Source organism: Oryzias melastigma, linkage group LG4, assembly GCF_002922805.2.
Source record: "Oryzias melastigma strain HK-1 linkage group LG4, ASM292280v2, whole genome shotgun sequence".
Taxonomy (NCBI): Eukaryota; Metazoa; Chordata; class Actinopteri; order Beloniformes; family Adrianichthyidae; genus Oryzias; species Oryzias melastigma.
The window spans coordinates 28,131,684-28,157,986 of NC_050515.1; the positions used below are offsets into that span (position 1 = coordinate 28,131,684).

At 40.0% G+C, this 26,303-nt stretch overlaps 1 protein-coding gene across 1 annotated transcript; it reads right to left on the reverse strand.

Moving 5' to 3' along the window:
* LOC112136784 (desmoglein-2) lies at positions 1-26,303 on the reverse strand. The gene is made up of 14 exons (XM_024258681.2): positions 25,330-26,303; positions 17,439-17,564; positions 16,831-16,986; positions 15,519-15,657; positions 13,490-13,656; positions 12,442-12,576; positions 9,552-9,737; positions 8,836-9,449; positions 8,566-8,708; positions 6,035-6,256; positions 4,692-4,934; positions 4,365-4,498; positions 2,116-2,415; positions 1-2,025 (listed from the first exon to the last, which is right to left on the reverse strand). The coding sequence occupies exons 1-14, from the start codon at positions 25,375-25,377 to the stop codon at positions 928-930; spliced, it is 3,711 nt and encodes a 1,236-aa protein (XP_024114449.1). The 5' UTR covers positions 25,378-26,303; the 3' UTR covers positions 1-927.

Sequence of the window (26,303 nt, forward strand, 5' to 3'; positions counted from 1 at the left end):
TTTATTAGGTTTTATTATATCAAGGCGATTAACAATGACACTGACAGATTCACAGTTTACCATGATGTAACTCCATTCAAAGCTTGTAGGTGGAGAAAAGGTTGCATCCAAAAGTACTGAATTGTGTAACTGCTGAAGAATGCAGAACTGAAGAAGAACAAGCACCATCCCACCAAAAAACAAGTTATTCCCAATCCAGAATTGTCATCCAAACTCATTTCAAACGCCCCCGTCTGACAGTTTATTCCAAAGATCCAGACTTTCTGAATCTGCTGAAGCGGTCTCTGTCAGCTCTATTTGTTTTTACTATTTGTTTTGTGGGCGTGGGTTCAACATTGAACCATGAGCAACACAACAAATCAACATCTGTAATGTTCAGATGACAGTTGTGTTCAAGGACTGAGAAACAACCATCCAAAGTCCAAAGGAGAACTTCAAAAGTCCATAAACACGTCTGCATCCTTGAATAAAAGGAAGAGTCAGAACAGGCAAGATGGTCTAAGGTCACCAGGTAAATTACATATAACATTTACTTAAACTGCTGTTTCGTGCAGAGATGTAAACATTTTAGTAGTATGAAAAAGTACAGCTATGATGCAGAATTTATACACAAACTCCCACTTTCCCAAAGTTGTGGCAAATCCGAAGTATCACATGTTCCAGTTCGTCAAATGAACTTGAAGGCTGGTTCCAAAAGAGAACATTTCCCCATAGCTTCCAGATTTAGTTAACTTAAGAACACTTGCATGTATACACTGGCAACAAAACTGGAGATCTTTACGGTTTTATCTTCTGTCATAACATCTAGGTGTGTTGAGGAGTGACTTTTTCAGAATCAGTTGTGTTGACATTATTAGAGCTCAAATTTGAGAGAATCCTTACAACCTTGTCTCAATGAATTTAGTTTGAAACTATCAGCAAATGTTCTCAGTCTTCTTCTACCCCAAGTGAACCATTAGAGAGTAACATGTAGCTGTCACCGGAATTTGGTGGCATTATTCTCCAGCTGTCCATAGAGACAGATCCTGGGGACACAAGTTCTCCAGACACTGGGGAACCAGGCAGCAGTACCGTGGCTCCAACTGGACTTACAGAACTGGCAGAACTTTGAAAGTTCACACAGCCCTCTGTGTTTGAGGTAACCAACCCTGAGTTTGAGGTAAGAAACCCTGTGTTTGAGTTAACTAACCCTGTGTCTGAGGTAAGAAACCCTGTGTTTGAGTTAACTAACCCTGTGTCTGAGGTAAGAAATCCCGTGTTTGAGGTAACTAACCCTGTGTCTGAGGTAAGAAACCCCGTGTTTGAGGTAACCAACCCTGAGTTTGAGGTAAGAAACCCAGTGTTTGAGTTAACCAACCCTGTAAGAGAGCCTGGAGCTCCACTGACAAAAGGTCCAGATAGACCCTGGGAACCATTGACCATAACCATGCCGGAAAGATTGCTTGCACGAGACCAGTCCTCAAGCAAGACCGTGTTCTGTAAATTCGGTGCCATCATGTACTGTACAGGTTGCACAACAGTGTTGTAGCAAACTGGTTCCGGCAGGGCGACTGTCTGAGTGGGATAATGCACCAAAGTAGAATACCCCATGTCAGAGGAATGGTCAATGTTTGTGATTGTAGACTGAGGGAGAGTCATGGAGGAATAGGAGCTGCTAACTTTGCTTGAAGATGAAGAAAAGACATTTGTAGCTTTCTCTGTGGTTACATTGGACTGCTTTGTTTCAATATAAGGCTTTGTTTCAATATAAGGCTTTGTTTCAATAACAGACTTAATAACTGGTTTAACCACATCAGACGTGCTTCTGAGAGCAGTCATTGCTGTCTGTTTCACAGAGGACCTGACTGTTGATGAAGGAGGGGAGCAAATCTCAGCTAGAGTCTTGAACTTTGTTCCAAGGTCAGTGAGGAATTCCAGGTCCATGTCCTGACAACTACAGCAGCTCAAAGAGCCAGTGGTCGACCCCTGGCCCTCGTAGTTCCACACTTTAGCGGGGTATTTATCTTCCAAATGAGGCACACATTTCTGTTGGAGGCAAAGAAACAGAACCAGCATTAATGTAAACACACTGATGTTGAAAATCTCATGGTGAAAACCTCAAAAACAGCAAGTCACCTCTGAGTAGTAGTCCTTCAAAAAAACTGCAAATAAAGTCATGTCCTCAGCCAGACCATCTGTGCTCTGCATGCGGCTATCAAACCTGGTGTCAATGTTGAAGTCATGACTGGCCCCAAAATACTTGTGAGATGCTTCTCTGTGCAGGAGTTCTGGGTGGGTGTAATGTGACTGCTGCATGGATTCTGTGTAGCCTGCCATGTGGTGAGTCTCTCTGACTGCTGTGGAGAAGGTCTTGACATTGGCTGCTTTAAGCCCTCCGTTAGTATTCTGCCAAAGTAGAGGACTCTGGGGAGGCGTCTGAAAGCAAAAACAGAAGGAAAATATTACAGATGCACAACTTTGTCCAACATCTTTAATTTCTGATAACAAACACCTCGTCTGGCAGTTTTCCTTACATATATCAAATCTCATAATCTAAAGAAGATTCTCTCATTCAGAGAAGAACTTATGGCATTACTTGATGCATTTTTAGAGGAAGAACAAAAGAGTTGGAAGCCATTTGTGGGCCTTGAGCTGTGAGCTGCTCGTACACAAAAAACTTTCAAATGTCCAATTTCCAAACAACCTTAGGAATATGAAACCCGAAAAAGTTGTTCTTTCAAACAGCGTTGAACATTGAGGCTTGAGGACAGCACAAAAGTTAGAAGACATGCAGAACCCCGGACCTCCAGGACTTGAGTTTGATACTGTGGTTTTGTGATTAAGTTAAACCAGGTGTCTTTAGCCTGAGGCTCCGGAGCTACATGTGGCTCTTTGACTCCTCCATTGTGGCTCTTTGATCATTTGATAATTTAAAAAAATAATGGGGTTCTTTTTTTGATTATTTTGTTTTACTTAATTTTAGTAATCCTTTTTTTTAGATTTTTAACATATCAGATAAATGATTAACATGGATTTAAAAAAATGGATTCTGCACAAGTACTGTCGGGTTTTTTTTTGATAATAAAAGGAGAAAAAAGAATGAAGATGCACCAAAGTCATATTTATAGACAATGTGACTTCAATTAAATCTGTGGCAGTAGATGGATCTTACTTGAAATTTGATACAGGGTGTATTTTATTTTGAAAGGAACTTGCTGTTAAAAGTCAAACAAATTGAAATTGTTCAGAAAATTATAACCATTATGTAATTCAATTAATGCACATGTTTAAAGACAAAATTACATAAATTATTGGCTGAATGGCCACAAAAACACAGTTTATTTATGTTTTTTGTGAACAACAAAGTGGGACTGAATGGCTCTTTTTGGGTTTTGTTCTGCAAGAAACTGAACCTTTTTTTTCTAAATATAAATATATTTACACTTTTGACAGAGGTTCCCTTTCAAAATAAAAGACCACATCCGACCATCTCAGCACATCAAATAAGTACTGAGATGTCAGCAGTGATTAGAATTTATTTTGCAGTTTGTGGTACATCTCAGAAATTCAGAATTAAACTAAACCAAAGCTAATTAGGTGATTTTTTTAACAATGGAATATAAAAAAAATCCACCGTTATAATAATCTGGTTCTGCTTAAGTTGGAATGCTGGTGCTGACTGACCTCAAATTGATTTTCTGTGGTACATGTACCCAAAATCTATCAAAGTGTTATAGTGGTAAACTATGAAGCCACACCACTGGACGGTTATTAGAGAATGATGCCTACTATAGTGAGGAAGCTCAAAGAGTGATACATGAACTATCTGTAAATGAGTTTAATTTGGCTTATTTTACTTTACTACCTATTATTTACTTTACAGTTACTTTTTAAAATGAAAACCTTTGTATATTTCTTTATCCAAAGAGCTACAATGAAGGGGTAAAAGATCTACATGTGGCTCCGGAGCCTCAGGGTGCAGACCCCTGAGTTAATTAGAGCATTCTCAAAAAAATGTAAGAAAAATATTTGAATCATTCCTGATTAAACTTTGACAAAGCACTTTAACTAACTTTAGGCGAATTTTATTTTCTGTTCAACTGTTGTTTGAAAATAAGCCCTGACTCAGGTTGGTAAAAACCGATCAGAAAACCCTCCATTTCTCTGACAATTATTTATTGTTCTTCACTGCACCACATTTACCCAACAGTTATTGTCAAACTTTTTACAATTCCTGCTCATTCAGATGAAGTCCATCTCTGATCATACTTGGCAAAGCATTTCCTGCTTAATTGAAAAAAAAAACAGAAATATTTCTCACTTTTCTCCTAAACGATAAACCCAAGTTAAAGAATTAAAGTTAAATGAGGAGAAGATCCACCCACCTTGTCCTCACCCTGGCCTTCAGTGTTATATGAAATCAGGTGGTCTGCTCTTCCTGTATCCAGATCAATAAACAGCTCAGAGAAAACTTTATCTGCTCCTCCACACTGACAGGAGATCAGGAGAAGAGGAATGACTGTGGGAGAAGAAGAACGTTTTGAATGTTCCAATAAAAAGAGATGTGTAAGTGTCATCCCCATAAACCTTAGAGGTACTGACTGAAGACTTGGTAGAAACTGATCAGACCTGAGTGATGTGCATCTGTATTAAGTGAAAACAGGTTGTTCAAATTGTGCTGGTCAAAGAGGTGAGAGTTTTCTGGCACTCACAAAGCATCAAGCACGGCGCCATCAGCAGCAGACAAATGGCTCCTGCTGTCATCTCAACAGACGTGGATCTCTGGTGCGCCGCCGCCCTCAAGTTACATTCCTCTGTTCCCTCACAAATGCAGACATCCACGCTGAAAACCTGGGCGGATGGGCAGGACAAACCCTGATTGTCTTTCACCTCCACTTGCAGCTCATACACTCCAGGCCACAGATCTTTCTGGGAGTGGAGAGCAGCAGTGGTTCCTGGAAAGATGACAGATATTCATCACCTGGATAGTCCCAGAGCTGCTGTTCTGTTGCGGTCACATCCTCTGTTGTGGAGCTGCTCATGAAAAAGCACAAGCTTCCACCCTTTCATGATGCAGTTGTGTCAGAGTTCACCCCCAAAAGTTTAAAAACAAGACTGAAAACAGTCTGCAGTAAACCAGACCTGGAACCAGAAACATCTAGGTACCTCAAACTTTGACTTAGAAATATGTAGCCATTACTAAAAACGTGTGCACAAATATTATCAATACATTTTACATATGCAACGACAAGATGAACAGCAATGTTTTAAATTCTTCAGATGATGATCCCAAGACAAATTATGAATGGTAAGTGGCGTATACTTATGCAGCACTTTACTACCTTCATATAAGGCCCAAAGCGTTTACAGTCACTCCCCCATTCACCCATTCACACACTAATGTGTTCCACATTGCCAAACACTGGCGCCAACCTTTCACCACCAGGAAGAATGTAAAGGTCGGTGTCTTGGCCAAGGACACTCTGACCAAGCAAGGACCGATCAGAGGTCGAACGCTCTACCTCTGCACCACAGTTACCAAAAGTTAGTGCCAGTGCGTTGAGGTAAACTGTCCCAAATGTAAGCCTTGCTAAAATGTTTTCAAGTGAATTCATAAACTTAAGTTTATTCCATTCTAAAGCCTTTTATTTTGAAAATCTATTTTTCTGAGAATTCATATGTTCAGGTTTCTGTTAGTGATCAGATGATCTTTTCCCGTTTTCTATTTTAACTCTTTTTTTCAGCGTACTTTTCATGGTTATTTTCAGCATAATTTGGTCTGCTGTGCCTCCTGCTGCTTTTGTTTCTGTTAGTTTTCTGTCTCCTGCCCTTGGCGTGTTGTGCATGTCCTTAAGTACAAGCACACAAACAACAGCCTGGCAGACGCTTGAATCACATGTGATTGTGGGTTTGATGTGGACACAATTCATACTACAAAAACTTTCTGAGCAGAACCCAAACAAACTATAGCAATGAGATTCAAACCGCTGGACTCCCAGCAGATATATCAAATCTGTAAAGTTAGTTAATGTTGACCTGAAAGAAAACTTCATACCGTTGATAACTTCCAAATCCCAGCTGCCCTTCGTTCCTCCAGGAATGATGGTGAAGGAGAAGGGATCTGCGTTGGGATGGGCGTCTTCATCGAAAGCGGTGATGAACACAGTCTTTTTGTCAGAGCACAGACCGCTGGCAGTGCTGCTGAGAGTGGGACAGTGGTCGTTAGAGTCGGCCACTTGGACAGCAATGGTTCCTGTGGCTGTTTTGGGGGGCATGTCTGTGAAAGAAACAAATGTTAGTGAAGGTTCTTGATATGTTTAACAGCATGAAGTTAAATGCCAAATTCTATCACAACTTTCCAGGAAGCACATTAGATTTTAATTAAGTAAACAAATGCCATGTATGCAAATTCTCTCTTTTTTTGTCAGCACTGTCACAATATACAATGAAATATTCCCCAATTATTTATGGCGCTCTGTTCAAACAGGCAGTGGGTGTGACTGCAATTATCTTTGTGGCTTCAGGGGCAGTCAGGTTGCGCAAACTGTTTTGCAGAACTTTGGCTGAGGAAAGACATAGGCAGGCTCCAGAAAAAAAAATAAAGTTGCTGAAGATAACGACTGAACACGGTGGAACAAACTAGAACACCTGTTTTGAGGTTTGGGAAAAGTTCACAACCATTGTCCTCCAGGTGTCTTTTAAGAGGGGCTTTGAAGTCTGACAATGAACTTTTGCCTCAGGTAGAAAAGTAGAATTCTTTGAGTTGTGCGTACGAATGCTGGCAGGCAGGTTTGGGCGTATGCTAACAACCCGTGGTGGTAAAGAGAGGGCTCAGATGAATATAAAGTTCTCAACTTCTGATATTGAGTCGTGCTCTCACCTCCTGCATTTTCATCCTCAGTTTTTACAAACACAAGTGATTGACATGAATTTTCTTTAAAAAAGTGTGTCATATCTAACCTTGATCTGAACCAAGATGTGGGTCATTCAAGGAGAATCAGACTCAATGGATAGTTAAATTGATATTTTTAAAGAAACGTCCAGTCTGTGAGTAAAAAGTGTCAGCAAGGACTCAGAACTGGATTTAGGGATTTTTCCTTAAGTAGCAGACAGAAACTAGACCAACGAACAGATAAATTGATACATGGATGAATGGTCAAGGATCACTTGATGGCTGTACATCACCAAGGGTTTGTTTGATTTGTAACTTTGCTAGAGTTTCTGGACTGACTGGAAAGATGAGTGTCATTCAGAACTTCATAAATAATTCCTGACAGAGGAGTGGGCAGAGAGAATCTGGAGAAACTGGGTCGATGAGTCAAGCAGATGGAAAGAACTGGATAACTGTGAGAACTCGGATCATCATCTATCAATAATGTATACTCATAGCACTTTACTACCTTCTTTGAAGGCCTGAAGAACTTTACAGTCCTATTTCACCCATGCACTCACAATTCTCACACTAATGACACCTCAGCTATCCATCTGTATGAATATCTACATGATCTAGCTATCTACTCTATGTATCTACATGATTGATGTATCTACTGGTATCTATCTACACCGCGTGCCAAAGTCAAAGCCCAGGGGCTGGATACGGCCCTCCAGGTTATTACATCTGGCCCTCCAGATCATTTTTTACTATTGTTATTAACGGCCCAATGTTATTTTGCGTTTACTTCTAACTTGTATAATTTTGATAAAGTATCTTTTTATGGAGAGTAAAATATTGAAAGTTAAGTTGATGTATTCTGGAATAATATTCCTGCCTGTTTTTAATTCATAGTAAAGGTAAAAAGTTACATTTTAAAAGTTTTAACAATTTAACTTTAGTGTGTTCAATATATGTTTATCTGTTTGACCAGCGACCTAAGGTATGTTTAGGATTTTGGCCCCTTGTGCAATTTGAGTTTGACATCCCCGATCTACACAATCTATCCATCTATGTATCTACAATATCTATCTACAGAATCTATCTACATGATCTATCTTTTGGCATGATTGATCTATCTACTGCAGCTATCTACACAATCAATCAATCTATAGCAGGGTTGTCCAAATCCAGACCTCGAAGGCCGGTCTCCAGCTGGTTTTCAAAAAAGCATGCCTTATCTGCTATTGATGACCTGGATCAGGTGTGTTTAGCTAATAAGGAGCTTCAATGGCTGGTTGGTTGTAAAACATGTTGAACATCGACCCTTGAGGCCTGGACTTGGACATCCCTGCTCTACAGAATCTATCTACAACCAGGATTGCCCAATCCTAGTCTCCCAGATGTACCTCCCTGCCTGTTTTTCAACTGTCCTTGCATTTCTCGCTGCTGATTATTTAGATCAGGTCTGTTCAATTAATCAAAATCAGGAGACCCCTGAGTCAATTAAGTAGCAGAAAGTAGTGCAGAGAAAACTGCAAAACAGGCTGGGTGGAAGATCCTGAGGTCCTGGATTGGACAGCCTTGATTATACAATCTACTGTATCTATCTACACAATCTATCTACACAAACTACCTATCTACTGTACATACATTATCTATCCCTCTATCTATCTGTCTGTCTGTCTGTCTATCTATTTGATCTTGGTTTTTACCTTTGCTTATTGCAAGAAGTTTGCAGATATAGGTCCCATTCTTCACGTAAGGAGACTCTCTGTCAGGTTTCTTGTTGAGTTTGATCTCAGCAGTTTCTTCATCAATTGAAAACCAGTTGTCTGGATCATACGCTTTTGCATAGCTAGAGTTAGATAGAAAATTAATTGAATAAAGATGAAATAAGTTAGAATAAACTCTTGTTGGCCTGCAGTTGATTTCATAGATACAAAGTGTAAAGATTGTACATTCACTGACGCTTTCTGACGTACCTGACATCTTCAGCTATCTTTCCTGTGTCTGGATCAACTGCTGGAAAAACAGCAATGATACCATCTTTCGGTATCTTGCTTGGGTCTTCTGACAGAGGAATCTCTTTGGTGGAGGGTGCAAATGCTGGACCTTCTGGAACGTTCTTCACTAATATCTTGATGGGATAGCTTTTGGAGTTACCTGGCTTCTGACCGGGTCCTGACCCTGACTGTGCTGGTTTTACAGGTTTTGACCCAGCACCTCCACCAGGCCCAGTGCCAGGTCCAGCAGCAGCCCCAGTGCCAGGTCCAGCACCACCCCCAGCACCAGATCCAGCACCTGGTCCAGCACCGGCCCCAGTCCCAGCACCAGGTCCAGCACCAGCACCAGCTCCAGCCCCAGCACCAGTTCCAGGTCCAGCACCAGGCCCAGTGCCAGGCTTGACCCCTCCTCCAGGCCCAAGTCCTCCCCCTAGTCCAGCACCTACCCCTACACCAGTTCCAGCTCCTGTGGCCACTGGTTGCCCCCCTTCCAAGCTTAAATCCAGTTCCAAAGCGGTGCCATTGACAAAAGGAGCCACATTCTCAATTTGTATGCCAAGATCCAGGCTCTGCACCGTTTCAAAGTCCACTGGCTTTTTGGTCCAGATGAAAACAGCAGCAAAAAAAGTTGGATTAATAAATTAGAACGAGCAAGCCAGAGAAACCTAGTTCACATCACCACTTAGCATGTTTACCTTGATCAACTTCAGGATGCCCTCGTTGGTTTTTTTGTCTGTCTCAATGGAGAAGAGATTGTCTTCATTTCCTTTGACTATTTTAAAGACAGTCAACCAGTTGTCTGTGAATTCCTCATCCTTGTCCAGAGATTTGATCCTCATCACAACCACGTTATCAACGTTTTCCTCCACAGAGCCTGTATACTGAAAAAAAGGGTATTAAAAAATGTTGTAAACAAAAGATAATTTAAAGTCCTAATATCAGCTCTCTACTGCAGTTACTCAGTAAGACATTTAAAAAAAGTATTTAATGGAAACGGCACAGCTTACCTGAAGGACCTTTTAGTTTCAAATAGAACACCTGTTCTGAGTCTGCAGGATTGCTGTGTTTTTAGAAATTCCATAACTGGAATTGGGCTGTAGAGATTTCTGTTATAGTTTGCCCCTTGTGTCTTTGTTTCTATGTTTTTCTTGTTTTGTTAATGCAGGCTCACTGTGCCTCTCCTGCTGCCCCTGTGCTCCTGAACTCTCTTGGAGATGGTCACAGTTGCCTGTAATTTTCTTTTTTCTACTAATTATTTAAACGTGTTTCTTTTCTGTGTTCAGTGTCATAGCATGTGTTGTGTTTAGTTTGTGTGTTTTGGATCTTTCATTAAATCCTTGAAATATTCTTGGGTTTACCTCCACTGGATTATACAGTGGAGATACAGACTTGTCTGCTGATATCCTTCAGCCATCAGCTTTTAGGGAACGAACATCATCAGTACTGGTGCTACGGGTTTTTGGGTTGTCTGGGCCTGTGGAAGGTTGTAGATAGGAGTGGCTGCATCTTAAAGGATGCACAGGTGTGTCTTGCAGTTTTGTTGAGGCACTGTAAGGGTTGTCATGAAAAGAGTTGCGACGCATGCATGTGATAAGTTTATCGGGAAATATTTGTAAGGATAATGTGAGTTACATGCACCTATATCATGAGGGTGACGCTGTCATTTGGTGCCTTTACACCAAACTCTGATCTTTAGTAAGGTTCGAGTTCTGGTCTCTTACTCACCATGCACAAATGCCCTAAGAGTATTGTGCATATGTGATAGATAAACAAGTGACCACTGGATGAATGTAGGATGCCCACACAATGATCTGTTTGTCTAATTTCCTAAATTCTAACAGTCAGGCTGTGAGCAAGGAGAGCACTTGTCACTTGAGTAGCACCAACAGGCTTCTTGCTCAGTGTGTAGTTTTGGGAGGTTGAAAAGATAAAAAAATCCGTATGGAATGCATCTCAACCTTATTTATTCTTGTCCGTTGTTTAACCTTTTAACACCGGCGATGTTGGCGGTGAAACCTAAATAACACACACTCTATGACAAGTTGTGACTCCATAACCGTTCACGCAATTAATGTGTATCAACTGATTCTGAAGCAGAGAAAAGCAACTTTTCGTGTCAGCTTTCCAACCATATGCAACACATTACTAACAAAGTGTTGCACAATGGCACAAAGACACTTTAATCCACAAGAATATCAGGGGATTTATGTTGATTCTGCAAGCACTTCACTGCTGTACAGTGCTGAATATCAGTACAAAGCTACTTTTCTGTTATTGGAATCCACTGGAATTACTAATTGTGTACAAAGCTGAAGAGCTGCAGTAGATGAATGTAAAGACTGGAGCTAAAGTGCTCTGGTGTTAAAAAGTCAAATGTTCACTACAACCTGTCGCCCGCAGCATGTCCATATAAAAAATTGTGCACGAACATTACTTTCTCTTTGGGTTCACAGAGAGGTCTACAACCTTGACAGTTCCTATGGGCCATCTGTGTCCTCCTTAATAGTTTGCCCATTTTTTGCCCACAGACACCCTTAAGGGCAGTTGTGATTAAGGCTTTATAGTAAGAGATGACATATTGACCGAGACATCTATTTTTATGCTAAAGGCTTAGACTGAGGGTCTTTTTTGGGACATATAGGCCACTCCCACTACTTCTCAAATTTAGGGACGAGAGAAAAGGTTATCCAGAGACGGGTACCTACCATATTCCTGCCAAAACTTTTTATGATAAGAATAATGTCCTTTTGACAAAGCCAGGTTGTGTTGTTTTTAAAGGACTAGTCATCATTCTCACCTTCATCATTTAAGACATTCCAGTCATGAACTTATCTTGTTTACCAACTGATTTTACAATGTTTTTGTGTCCATCTGTCTCTTTTTCTAGATCTCTTAGCTTTGCATTTATTTACAAATCTTTTGTCTTGAGAGATTCAGTATTACACTGATTTCTATTTTTTTTCTGTATTCTTGTTGCTGCATTGACTAACTTTTATTTTCTGTCCTACAGCAGATGTTTAAAAAGTTTTGAGTTTGTCACCATCGCACATTCCATTTAGCAATTTATTTGTTTTCTCATAACAAATCTTCCAGGGATTTTTGTTTGTTTGTCTCTTCCACTGTACATTTTTTCCAAGAAACCCTAAACAATCTTCAGCAGATGGTTTCCCTCATTGGGTCTGTTTCCAATGGAGGTTTCTTTCAAAGTTTCCAGTTTTCTTCTGTTGTCTACCCAATCAGTGCAAGGATTTCACCCAGCAACCTTCCATTCTGTTGGTCATTTGTGGAGACTATTTTTATTCTATTAGGACGAATAATATTATTTATATAATGTTGAATTAATTGAATTATGACAAGTGTAACAATAAAGCTTGATGTTGGTTTTTTGCTTTTTGTTTAGAGCTTTAAGGCAACCTTCATTGTAATCTGCCACTTTTATAAATCTGCCACTTTTGCATACACATGAACAAAATTAAATTGTCACTTGAACAATACCAGATAAGTCAAAGACACATTGAAAGTGGGTTGCTTTGTTTTGATACAGACTTGTCTCCAACCAAGAAAATGTCTGGCCAACCTATTTACCTCAGACTTCTCCAGGTCAGGGATGTTGTCATTGATGTCCACCACCTTAATCTCCACAGTTCCTGTCCCGGTCTGCCCCCCTGGCGCTCCTTCCATATCAGTTACTTTGATCACCAGGTTGTAGAGACTTAGTTTCTGTCAGAAAAAAGAGAAACATCAAAGGTGGGAGGATGAGCTGTCAGTACAGATTTCTGCTGCTTCGATTTTCTGGTCTCTGTCTCAAAATGAATCATCAGTTTGTCACCTCCCACTGTATCATAATGCACAGTACACACATTAAAGATTCACAACGGCTACACTGGATGTCCTTTACTCTTTTTAAAACTTTTTGTAGTAAAATCAAAACCATGTCCCATGATGAGTCTCTGGTCTTGGATTTTGAATGGGTTCAGTCCTCAAAAAAAAAAACAAAAAAAAAACGCAGTTTAAACTCTGTCCAGAAACTCAAAGTATTAATGTGTTGGTTATTGTAACATGATCTGTTCCCCAATTTAATCCACACCATTGAAGCTTTGATTTAATGTCTAATTCAGCTGTTTTGTGTGTTTTTTTCTGTTTTTTCTGTTTTTGAAATATTTCAAGTCTCCCTGTGAGGTTTTATAAAAATGTTTAGACTCATGTATGCTCAGGGGTGAAAGTAGATCTTTTGTTATGCAGATACGGAGCGCTCCGGCTTACTTTCACCCCTAGGTATGCTAAAAAAAAAAACTAAAAAAAAAACAGCTTCTCTGTTGTTCTGTGATACCATATAATTAATAAAAAAGTAAGAAATATCAACAATAAAAGCTAAAAAGTAAAAATAAATTACTAGCAGAAGACATCCACATAGAAAATGATTCACAAGTGAGAAGAAGAAACCACAACCTGAACTCTGGTGAACACAGGCAGGACTTTAAAAAATATAGCCAAGAAGCTGACTCTTTAACATTAAGCTGAAACAAATCAAGTAAAATGACTAAAGCAACAGAAATTTGAACACAAAGAGTCCCCGTGTCATTTCAACAGAGAAGGCCACATGTGCTGACAGCTCCGTCCTTGCAGCCTTTACCTCTCTGTCCAGTTTGGACCTCACAAACAGGTCTCCTGTGTATTTGTTGATCATGAACATGGGTCCGGTGCCTGGTGGGTCCTGTCTGACGATGGTGTAGGTCAGGTTTGCGTTAGGAGTTCCAACCTGGTCAGCATCTTCACCCTTGATCCTCATAACCAAAGTACCTTCAAGAGATCAGAGCAGAACATTGTCATCTCCACACATCATCAAAGAGCCTGACCTCTGGGTCGGTGAGATGTCAATAAACTTTAGCCTGGTCTGTTTTGGTGAGAGCTAAAAAATGAAGAAAAATTCTAAATTTTTACAATCATATGTGGCCAGGAGCTGTGAACCAAAGACCACTGATAAGTTTTCAGTTGATGATGACATAGGTTGAAGCTGTCAAAAATTCTTCATGACTGCTGACTTTGTCAAGTTCAAGCATGTCAGAAGCAGTGTGGACTCACGGGAGTTGGATGATGTTGATGTCATCTTAAAGGAATATTCTGCTGTATTTTTTTCTTTTCAAAAGGAAGTTCATACTTGTTTTTCAGAGAGACTGGAAAGCTGAATCTTACTCTGTGTTTTGTTAGTAATTCCTGATGGAGGAGTGTACAGAGATTCTAGCATCTGGGTTGATGAGCGCATGGATCCGTGTCTCAGAAATGTTGATCATTTCTTAACTAGCTGGTTTGCAACAACAAGACAAATTAATTACTTGTGAGGACAGTTACTGGAAAGTTCCCCAATAAATCCTCATTCTCGTTTCTATCTGAATGTTTTTAGCTTTCAGAAAGGATCAGAACTGTTGAGGAGATATGACTGACTTTAGTCAGCAGGGGGCGGTACAGCCATGTCAGGGGGGACTGGAAAAAGCTGCTGTCATTACAGCTTTATCTGTGGGAGTCCTGGATCACAGCATCCTGAGATTAGCCTTTGGTGATCAGCAGGACCCACACTTATGTGGGTTTGGGTGTTAAATGCTTTCTGCCCACCTTCCCTCTCCTCTTTTTGTTCCACTGTGGGGGACAATTGGATGTCATATTAACTCTATTGATACAGAGCTTTTCAAATATATATTGCAACATCTCAAAGTGCTTGACAAAACCCATCCATCCAAAAGTGTTTAAAGAAGAGTCGCCTAATCTGAGCTGGATTATGTCTCTATTCAAGTTTCCTTCTGGGATAATATTTTGTTTACAATTAGGAACAAAAACTTTTAAACTAAAAGGCATTGCAATTATACAACTCCCTCTTCTCATCTCCTCATGTTTCTCCTGGAAAGGAGGAGGAAAATAAATATGGGTAACAATCAAACCAGATCAATCTGTCTGAGGCAAGTTATTAATCACCTCGACCTATATCATTACAAAATCTTTTCAAAATGAAGAAAAACTCTTTATAATCGATATAAGACAACACCATTTGGTTTGAGGTCTATTTTACTGTAACTTAAGAATGACTAAGTGGACACAGTGGACAACACAGATGTGATGCAGCAAAAACTGATCATCCATCATGAGGGTCCAATGTCTGGAAACACTGAATATAGCAGACATGTGATCATACAGAATGTTCTAATAATGTTACCTCTGTATTATTTTGATGTGGAAAAACAACAGTGGGCTGAATTTGATCAATCTAAAATGGGAATGGATATGACATTTATTCTTGTTTATTTAATTTACACTTGATTATCTTGAAGAAATACAAGGAATCTGGGAAACTTCACCTGCACTGTTCAGTACCAGTCACACTGGTGGATGTTTGGGATAAAGATGTTCTGGATCCATTTTAGGTCAGTGAATTGGACCCTCCAAAATGAACCAACAGTGACTAAGATTTGGATCAGCACCAGAAATTAAAATATGACTTGAATCATTAAAATAAATCGATACACCACTAAAAAGAAACCATCAGCTGTCTCTCTGTTAAAATTGCCAAGAATACCAGATCCTGACAAAAATGCTTTATGTGAGATAAGATACAAAGAATCAAACAGAACCTGTGAAGTTCTGCTTGATGCAGCAAACTGGTCCAGATTTACCCTTTTTGCTCTCCTCTTTGACAGTTCCCTTTTGTGGTTCAAGATAGGGAGCGTTATCATTCCTGTCCAGGACAACGATGTTTATTGGAATATTATCCTCCGCCAACGATTGATTGCGGTATTTAGCAATGCCTTTCAGCTGCAGAAACACAAAAAACACCAGACGGGTTAGATTGCTCACAGCTCAGCTTTTCCTCCTGGAATCAGCTCTTCTGCTGAGACAGCAGATGAGCGGTGGATGAAGGTTTGCTTGATTATGATGAACGCGACTCATGTTCATCTTGTCTGAACAAACATAAGTGAAGATGCATTATGTTGGACTTAGGGCCGTTTTGTTGGTGCTGAACTAGTGTCTCGAACAAGTCAGGATTAGAAAAGGGACATCGGTAACTCTCATCCCTTTCAGAACCCCCCCCCAGGGATGCATAAATAAATTGAATTGAAATAAATATCTTCCTTGTAAGGTACATATTCAGCCAGCAAGAAGCCTTCTTACAGATCCACACTGGAGAGATTAGTATTAGCTTATCTCTGTTGTTTTGGTAATACCATTAAGTTCCTGGAAGAACTAAATGAAAGTAAAATCTGTGCTTCTTTATTGGATCATCTGTGCCCATGATCTAGATCACAGATAATGGATGGATGAAGGAAGATGTCTTTCTTCATCCATCCATTCCTAAAGCAACTTTAAGTCTCTTCCTTTCACACCGGGCATGTTAGCATATGGTGTTCACACTGTTCTAGCAGGGAGGGGCTTCCTCTTCGGTTTCTTTTCTGCTTTTTACTAGTGCGTGTCTGCCACCTACAGTTGCAAAATGTTGAAGCAGTGTAAATCTGGAAAATCTTTCTCAAGACTTTTCTTTCGCAGCACCGTTCTGATATATGAAAGACTTGGTGTTATCATTACAAATCATAATTATTAATTTCTCTTCCATGATCAATTTTAAAACAGTTTAAACTTCTGGGAATTAAAGGGAACCTATCCGAGTACCTGAGTGGTCAAAGTTAGAAATGGTTTAACTTGCGACGTGCGTTCAATGGCTGTGTTTTTTGTTCATAGATAAGTGTATGCTCAAACTGTTTGTACATAGACTTTTCATTCAAGGTGGTTGCTTGAACTTATGTTTCCGAGGACATTGTGACAATAGCTTCAGAGTTCTGCTCCAAAACCTGTTCATATTTTACCTCTCTTTAATGGGTTTGGGGCTGACTGGGAACACAACCACACTCTGACACAGTCTCAACCAGGAGCTCCGCATATCACACAATCCTCTGTGAATCTGTTTGGACTTTACTCATCATAGAAACTTACTTCGTATTTTTGGCACTTCTCACGGTCCAGAATATCTGTGACCCGGACATATCCGCTTCCATGATCCACCACAAAGAGGTTGTAGGGTGGCGCGTCAGCTCCTGGACCTGTGAGGTAGTACTCCACGGGTGCTTTTTCACTTTTATCAGAACGGATCTGGAAGCAAAGATACGAGGAGTCAGAGAAACAGGGATGATTTTTGGTTTGTTTGTGTCATAAGTGAGCTATGGCTCTACAAACATCCAGATATGAGGAACTGGACTATAACACAGAACTTAAGGCGTGACAGCACAGCGTGAAAAGTTTTCCCTGCCTTAGACGCTCATAGTGTTCTTAAAATGTTAATTCACAAAACAGGTTTGCTGCTTTCCTCTGATGAATATATTTTTTTGGCTCTCTCCACGTCAATTAAAAACCACGTTTGTAAGTCTGTACAAACCTGCTGCCCGGGGCCAAATTCTCTGCACAACAGCCAGCTCTGACAGATGGGAAAAAGTGTCTCGTCCGCAGGGCACACGGGAATCCCGCCAGAGCGTCAAAAGCTCTCATTAAAGCTCCTGCTTGCATCTGACTTTCTACTGCTGGCACTAAATGTACAGCAAACCCACCTTTGCGATGAACTCCTTCTTGGTGTAGTCTGTGTTTTCCCACAGCTTGGATGGGGGGAGGACCCAGTCTCTTTTGGACCTTTTCAATGCCTTCGTTCTTCTCTGCCTTGCTTCAGCACCTATCACCTGAGACATTAAAGAGGGCTGGTGAGTGGGGTTGGGCACCAATTGGGTTTTATGCGGTTCTGTTGCCAAAGCGGTTCTTTGGTTTCCTAATCGGTGCCAATTTCGGTACTTAAGTAATAAAACATAATGCCTATATCTTCCCAAATCATAGTTAAAAGCTCAGCATCAAACATTGATGTTTTGAGTGTCATTTTTTTAAGTGCCGGCTGTTCCTAATAAATCAGAGCTCCACAACCTCCGAGCTGCAAACCAGTGGCCCTCAAATCTTCAACGGGCAGAAAATTCGCTGCTCGCCGCCGGTCAAACATATGTTACCAGGGCTTTTGTTGATAAAGATATGAATGCTTATGACTGTACCTATCCAATGACCAGTAGGAGGCGCGGTGAGTAATCACAGCCTATTCATAGAAGAAGACTGTTAGTTTCTCTCTCTCTGCCAAAACTTGACTCATGAGGAGCAAGATGTGTGTCTGACTGTTAATAAGAATAAGCCGGAGAGTGGCTGAGAGAAGAAGAGGTTGTCCGTTGTGATTTGGTCAGGATTATTCCGCTGCAGGTGGGCAAAAGGTATAATCCTACGTACATCTTTATCTCCCTCGGTGGGTGTGTCTGGATGACAGCCGCTTCTGCTGTTTCTGTGTCTCTGCGACTGAGTTTGAAGGCGTTCCTGCATCATCCCCAAAAGGAGGAAAAATAGGGGACCTTTTTTATTATTGTCTCCACGAAAATAAATTAAAAGCTGCGTTTCCATTTCACATTTGCGCAAAACTTTATCAAAATTCTAGGAATTTCGGAAAAAACACAGTTTCGCAATGACACAGTTTTCATTAAATCCATCCATCCATCCATCTTCTTGACCGCTTCTTCCCTTCCGGGGTCGCGGGGTGCCGGAGCCTATCCCGGCTACTGATGGGCGAAGGCGGGGTACACCCTGGACAGGTCGCCAGTCTGTCGCAGGGCCACAATCACACACCCAGTCACTCCCACATTCACACCTAGGGGCAATTTAGAGTCACCAATTAACCTATGAAGCATGTTTTTGGACGGTGGGAGGAAGCCGGAGTCCCCGGTGAAAACCCACGCATGCACGGGGAGAACATGCAAACTCCACACAGAAAGGTCCCAGCCGGGATTCGAACCGGGGCCTTCTCGCTGTGAGGCAAGAGCGCTAACCACTGCGCCACCGTGCAGCCCTTTCATTAAATCATTGTGATAAATAACAAACCAACTCACACGATAAGTCATTAAAAACATGGCGCTGAATGAGAATAGGTATTTTTTATTTGATTCACTAAAAGGGAGTATGGATGACGTCATAGCAGTGTGGTACACCCAGTGTGCGTGCAGCGCAGCTTGTCTATTGACAGTGTCAGATGGTTGTGAGAAGCATGTTCAGCTTTTTTTTTTTTTAAATAACCATTAAAACAAGTAAGCACATGGACTGTTTTTCCATTTGAAAACACGACAAGGTCAATTTAAGTTTGTCAAAGTACTCGCGCTCATCCTCAAAGGAGACTTCCGCGTCTAATTCAGGCTGCAAGCTGCAAAAGTGCGGCTATAGATGAAGCGATGAGGAAATCTTGGTTAGTGATTTTACGGAGGAGCTGTGCGATTCAGCATAATAAGCTGTGATGCTGTGGGATCTCTCGTGGCGCCCGCCGTGCTGTGCTCAGAGCAAACACTTCATAACAAGAAGTGCATTTATTTAAAAAAAAAAGGGGTTTCCATTACAGTTTTGCAAAAAATGTCTATCTCTATACGCGGCGCACTCTCGTGTTCGCCCAGTCAGCAGTTTCATATGAGCCCGCCCACTAACACAGGAAAGACAAAGGGATTAGAACTTCAAAGTAACAGAGTTGAAGTGATTGGCATGTCCTAAGAGAAATAGACCTTCAATGAAAAATGCGGCACCATTTGCAGCAGGTTCTTTGAGTTTCGGTATAACCGCGTAAATCATAACGCGTGCTACTTGGAACAGTGCCCAACCCTACTGGGGAGTCAACAGAGAAGAATTTTTTATGGGATTGCCACAGAGCCTACAGCTTGGCGGCCATTTTGTCGCAAGGTATGAAATAACCTTTTGTTTAGACGATCTTTGTGAAATTTCGAGAGGCACCCGGCTGTAGGTAACAAGCCATATGGATGTATGTATAGAATTTCGTCATCACAACCTGAAATTACAGTCGTTGTCAACCCGGAGGCGATAGACATAAAACATTTTTTTATCTGCTTCATTCTTCTAAATGACATCTACTGAATGTCAGAAGCGGAAGTTGGTTTTGTTCAAAGCGGAAATGGTTTTTCGACAGTTGACTTTGAGTCGCGGGTGGAATACTAATCAATGCAAGCGTTATCGTCTTGAACTTCCATGTATTTTCTTAACCCACTAGGGCCATGGGATTACCAGAGCTCATCTGGCTAGTGTTGGGTGAAGGTGGGATTCATCCTGGACAGATCACCTGCCTGTCAGACCTGCAGTGGCTCTCTGGCTGCAGCAGAGCTCGGTCACCTGATATGACGGCAGAAAGCCGCTGCGGGGTAGAAATGCTGTCTGCTGGGCCTCCTGAGCTTTATGATGTTTTTCTTATTTTCATTGAGATAATAATAAAAAAAAATGTGTCAATATTTTTTCTTTTCCCCTATCTGGTTGACGCTGGATAGTGAGCCTTCAAATTCACAGTGACAGTAACACGGCGGAAGCGGCTGTCATACAAAACACAGCCCCCTGAGTGAGAGTGAAGTAGCTCCTGGAATCTTAGCAGGATAGTTTGAACGCAGACATTTTAACATGTAACCAATGTTTTTGAAGAACTCTTTACCAAGGACAAGCATTACACTTAGCTTATCCAGCGACACTTTAGCAAAATAAATACATAAAATAAATATTAAAATGTGTTTTAAAAGAAAAATAAAAGTACAACTAAAGTTCACAATATTAACATAAACAACAACAACAAAAACTGGAAAAAAAACCTGAAGCTAGGTCTTTTCACACACACTCCACCAGGTCCGGTTTACAAACGCAACCAAAGTTTTATTGACCTTTGACCTCCGGAAGAGGCACCAATCCTGGATTTTCAAAATAAACTTTAGAAGGGTACCAGCTTCAAATTTAAACTCCTACTGGGGATCTCAATCTTTTGCCTCCGAACACATTGAGTATCATTGGAAAGCAAATGTTGGATTCAGAAGTTGTAGATTTGAATGGTGTTTGAAATGCTCACAAGAGTGACATTTCCCTCTCAAATTTCTTAGTAGAATGTTTTGGAAATTTATAGATTTCCCAATTTCTAAAGCACTAATTAATTGCATAAACTCTTTTCTCAAAAACATACATCTTTGGTCTAAACCAAAAACACAATTTGTTAATAGGTCAACACATGACAGAGTTTCACTTTTAAAACACAGTTGTCATTCACAACACACAAGATGCAAAAAGTTTACACAAAGAGGCAAAACTCAAACTCTGCTCCAACACAACAGTCACCATCAACACACACCTGGTAAAAACTGAGACACTTGTTGGAAACTCACTGCAGTGAATATAAGGGCAGTTCTGGAACGACTGAGCAACTTTTCAAAGTGTAAGGAAGGTCAGACCGAGACCCAGATCTGCACCAAGACCCGAACCCTCATCAAGACCCAGACTGGCACAAAGGGTTAAGCCTCAAGTTCTGAACCCAGACTAGAACAAAATTCTGATGAGATCTGGTCCACAGTGACAACAAAACTTTTGTTTCCAAGGAAATTCCAAAGTTTACTTTTGCAAATGCTTCTAAAGCTTATATAGACCTGCTGTCATCCCTGGGGACCAAAAAGAAAACTGGTTGTTATTTGAAAAAAACTTTACTTTTTTCATGATCGTGTCAGGTGCAGCTCTGACCAGGGTAACAGGGGCAGATGCCAATTAGCCAATGAGGGCGTGTCAGGAGCAACGCCACTCACAGCTTTAAGTCTGTGCAGACTGAAGAATAAACTTTGGTCAAACATCTATGTTTTTGGTTAATTTCTTCAGCAAATGTACTTGAACTTTTGATGTTTGTTTAGTTTTATGTTCATACCTTTATTTTGAAAATATGTGTACCATCTCTTTGAGCCTGAACCATGGCCAGAACCAGTGCTGACTCAGCATGGAAAGTGATAAAATATTTTAATGACAGTCGCCTCGGGGTTGACAACAACCGTAATATCAGGTTGTAAAATCATAAAGAGCAGGCTTGTTTGTACATTTTAATTAGTCCCATTAATATTAATTATAACATTCTTCAGAAATAAAAAAAAAATTGTGTCAAGATTTATCCTTTGGAATTTTTCTCACAAATTTCAAAATCATAACCTTTATTAGTGATTACCAGAACTCAACTCTAGTGCTTTGAATTTTCTTTAAATTATAAAGATCTTGGATCATGTCTTAGCTCAAAACAACCAAGGCAGCCTTAAAATGTTGAAACATTTTTTTGCAAACTCCAAATCAAAAAGTTTTGATTTCAGATGAATCCTGTGTTTTTGAGCAGCTGCATAGGGCTAAAATTTTCATATTCAAAGATTTTGTACATTGTCAAAGTGCCCCTTTACCCCTATATAATGCTAGATTAAATACTAAATACAAATTAATTCATGTTGTAAAATAATTACTGATTTGAGAACAAATATTTGCAAACATGTATCAAGATGATCCCCAGAATTGTATCCAAATTCACCTTATTTTCTAACAAACGTACTATTTTTTTTATTTCATTTATTTAAATTCTTCCGTAAATGAACAGAGGACTTTCCTCAAATGTTTTCTTAGTTTGGGTTTAAAAAAAATATGTATTTTCATTAGAATTACTGTTCTGGCCTATTCTAATATGGTTTTCATTAAAATATCAGCAAAGATATTTTTAAAATGTATTTTAACAACAAAACAAAAAGAAATAATCATCAATAAGAAGATATTACACAGAGCGTTCCATACAAAGCTTGGTAGTTGCATCTTTGTTGTACCAAAAAAGTCCAAGAAAGGATACCAGGTTAAGTAGAATTCATCTAGTTTCCCCTCAATAGGTATTTAATTTTTTCCTGTTTCATATATTTCATTATGTTTCGTATTAATATTGAAAGGGTTGGTGGGTTTTGTTGTTTCCAGTTTAGTTGAATCAATCTTTGTGCCTAAAGTGTCATAAAGATTGGCAGCGTTTCTGTGCTTTATTTATTGTTCTGAGGAAAAGGTTTTATGGAAGTTTAACGACCAGTAAATATGTTTTACATGTGAATATCTCCACCATTATACATGAAAATCTTATTTTTTTCAATATAAACATGTATTTTCCAAATCAAATTTCCATCAATAAATATACCTGGTTACATATTTCATTAAGCTTTTTTAATTTTAGTCAAAATGTTTGGTAAACGGCTAAAACGAGCTCTGAACGGGATAAGAAAAAAGGGAAGAAAAGCTGCCAGTCCTGCTCTGACTCTTATATATGTTTTTGTGCAGGCACATCTTCAAATAGATCTGAAAATGTGCCTGCAGCTCCTGACTGCAACCTGTTTACCCCTCAGAGGATTTCCAACTTTTTAATAACTACTGTTTTCAGATTGATGATAAGGACTGTTTTTTTTCTCCTCTTAACGCTCTTAACTGTTTTTATTCCCTTTATTTCTCATTTGCTGTTTGGTTCAATGAAAGTTCACACGTATTTATACAAAACAGCAGAACAGGTTTTTTTTCACCAAACCAAGATGATTTTCCGAGGAATCCAAAACCTGCCGGAGGGAAAATTGGTTTGCTTTTAATTTTTAACCGAACTTCAGTGGTAAGAAAAGTATGTGACAGAAGAGGAACAACATCTTCCAGTTCCAGAAAAACTATTTATCTTCTCCCCTCCACCCACCACTCCTGTGTCTGGAGTGCTGTCTGGTATGCGACGATTACTCTGAAGTTATTGTACTCCTAACTGTTGGTGACAGCTTCACTTTTCGCTTACAAGCTCGCAGAAAGCCCTTTCTAGAGTTTCTGATTCTGGTCTCCATAGTGCTCTGGTGACTCTCCCCATCCTGGAGGTGCTGCTCCTCTTTTCTCCTTCTCCCTGTGGCCTGCTGGGACCTGCTCTCTGTGGAGTATCGACAGCCAACCGCATTCAAAAAGGACGCTTGCCTGCAGATGAGGCTGAAGGCGCACCTAATCGTGTTCATGCAGGAAACAATCTGATGCTGGCGGGAATTAAATGGATTATCAGGCAGTGGAGATGGAGGAAAGCAGTTGGAGTGCAAGCAGACGTATGACGTTTCAATGTTTCTTACTGTGTGCATTTAATTATTGTTATATGTATTTTATATGTATTTTAACTGATTTTCTAACCTGTATTTTGTATGTATTTCTTTATTTGTTACTTGCGAACTTAACTGATGTTTTGAGATTTTTAGGTTGACAATTTTTAACACCTGTCCAGGGACTACGGATGAAAAATAGCTTTTGGGCTAATTCATTGCAGCGATGCTATTGATGTGCACTGTCCCTGTGAAATAAACTAATAAATAAATAAACTAATAAATAAATGTGCTGAATGTAAAAGCTCAGTCAATAAAAATGAGTTAAAAATTAAATGTCTAAAAGTAAATCTCAATGATTGACTTAATGTTAAATCAAAATGTTGAAAACAAATGTTCAGTTTTAATAATAACATCAAATGTTAAAATAATTTTATGGATTTCAGATGTTTTAATCCATAGAACCAGAACAGAATTAACTTTTTCACAGTTTCCATGGAAACACAAAAATCCCACTGGTTCAGCTCTGTGCACATACCGTCACATTTCTTTCACAGATTTTATTTTGTACCCAAAATTAATAAAAAATAAACTTTCCTCAGTAATCAAATCAACTTTATTTATAAAAGAGTGGTTCTCATGCTTGCGCTGCTCAAAGCGCTTTACAAATAAAAACAGAAACAAGAAAATAAATCAATTAATAAAAAGAGAGAAACCCAATCCAGACCCCTCCCTCCATAAACACGCACAGACAATTAATACTTATAGAAGTTAAAAAAACTTAAAATCCTTGGGTTTGACTCTGCTGTGAAGAAGCAGTATTTTGGTGATCTGTTCATACCAGGAGCCAGCTCAGCCACAGGAACATCACCACAGTGCCCACCCAGACCGGGACAGCCGTGGGGTCCACTCCACAAGCTGTAAAGTCAGACCCCGACCACCCGAAAGGGCGACAACCATGGCAACGTCCCCAGACAGAACCGGAAACCCCTTTCACAAAGGATCCCCAAAGGGAAACACTGGGGAATAAAACCTTAAAAGTCTTTATGAACTTGTTTCCAGTTTTAAGTTTGGTGATGTTGATCATTTTTTACACAATAAAAGATTCTTGTTCGCTGTAAATTACAGTCAGACATTTTTGTTCAGACTGAAGATGGATAGCTTTTCATTTCATATTTTGTTTGTTTTGCTCAGAGAAGGAGAAAAAAAGAGTGATTTTGAAAACGGATTCACTCTTAACTAAATACTTTCTATTTCTACTAAAGTATGTGTTCTGTAAAAGTGATCCTCTTCATCTCTTGTTTACATTTTTGTTCCTCACATCAATGACTGTAATTTTTTTTAAATTGGTTTTACTTTAAATCTTAAAGTTTTAAAACATTTTTCTTCAAGCTGAATCCAGGAGTTCTGGATTTTAGATGTAACTAAAAAGTTAGTTTAGATGCGTAGATTAAATTATTGTCTGCGGCTGTCTATCATTGTTCATCAATGAAGAAAACAGAGGAGAACTCACCAGCAGGAGTAGCAGGAGGCCAAACTTTGTGGAGAAGCGCAGCGCCATGAGAGCGGAGGAGTGTATGGACTCAGTGTTCTGATCAGGAATTTTCTAACATTTCTGTCCTTTCACTTCCTACCTCTACACCTGACACCACGCCTCGCTGAGGGACCTCCCCCTCGCACTCACCTGAGTCAAACATGAAATGTAAAGCTGAGGGCCTCAGGTCGACAAACAGGTGAGGGTTTTCAGTCAAGAGGACATCTCTGGGGACGTGTGTACAAACAGTTTGTTCCTGCTGCAGGTCGATGTACCAGAGCCGACCTTCTCATCCGCACCCACAGATCAGCATCTTCAGCTGAAGGGTGTTTTTACAGGCTCTGCACAGTTTCCTCTCATCTCAAGTCATTGTCTGCACCTTTGAGAAAATGATCAACAAACCGGATCTACAACATCATGGTTTGCATTTTACAAATTACATGTTCTAACAGGCAGCTGAAGACTGAGATATATGCAAATCTACTCCTTCCATAAATCATCTAGTATTCACATATTAAAATGTCAGTTGTATCGAGAATTCTGCTGCCACCGATGCCTGTTTGTCACTCTGTAGCCCTCAGGCTAACATTGGAAGACGAGAGATGGGGCTTCACCTGCTTGTTTGTGGTTCATAAGAATGTGTTTCATTGGAGGTCTGCACGCTACCCATGTGTGGGTGGGTGTTTTTGTGTGTCAGTTATGGTCTAGTGAGCACTGAACTCTGCTTCTGTTCAGTTCAAACAAGTGGATTTTAATTGGAATTTAACAAAATCTACTGAAACTTTGAGACAAAACTACTTTTTTACTCAGTCTGAACATCACTGCCACCTTGTGGTTCACGTGGGTCACTGTAGACCACAAGTGTCTGATACAGGTGTGCTGTGGAAATTATTCAATTTCACCTAATTCAGGGGTATCAAACTCAATCGTACAGGGGGCCAAAATCCAAAACA

Excerpts from the sequence above, each read along its gene's own strand:
- LOC112136784 (XM_024258681.2), bottom strand. The coding sequence starts at position 25,377 with ATGGCGCTGCGCTTCTCCACAAAGTTTGGCCTCCTGCTACTCCTGCTG. Across the intron at positions 16,987-17,438 it reads AGAAGGAGTTCATCGCAAAG|ATCCGTTCTGATAAAAGTGA; the intron begins GTGGGTTTGCTG and ends CTTTGCTTCCAG. Across the intron at positions 13,657-15,518 it reads CAAAGAGGAGAGCAAAAAGG|GTACTTTGGTTATGAGGATC; the intron begins GTAAATCTGGAC and ends GATCTCTTGAAG.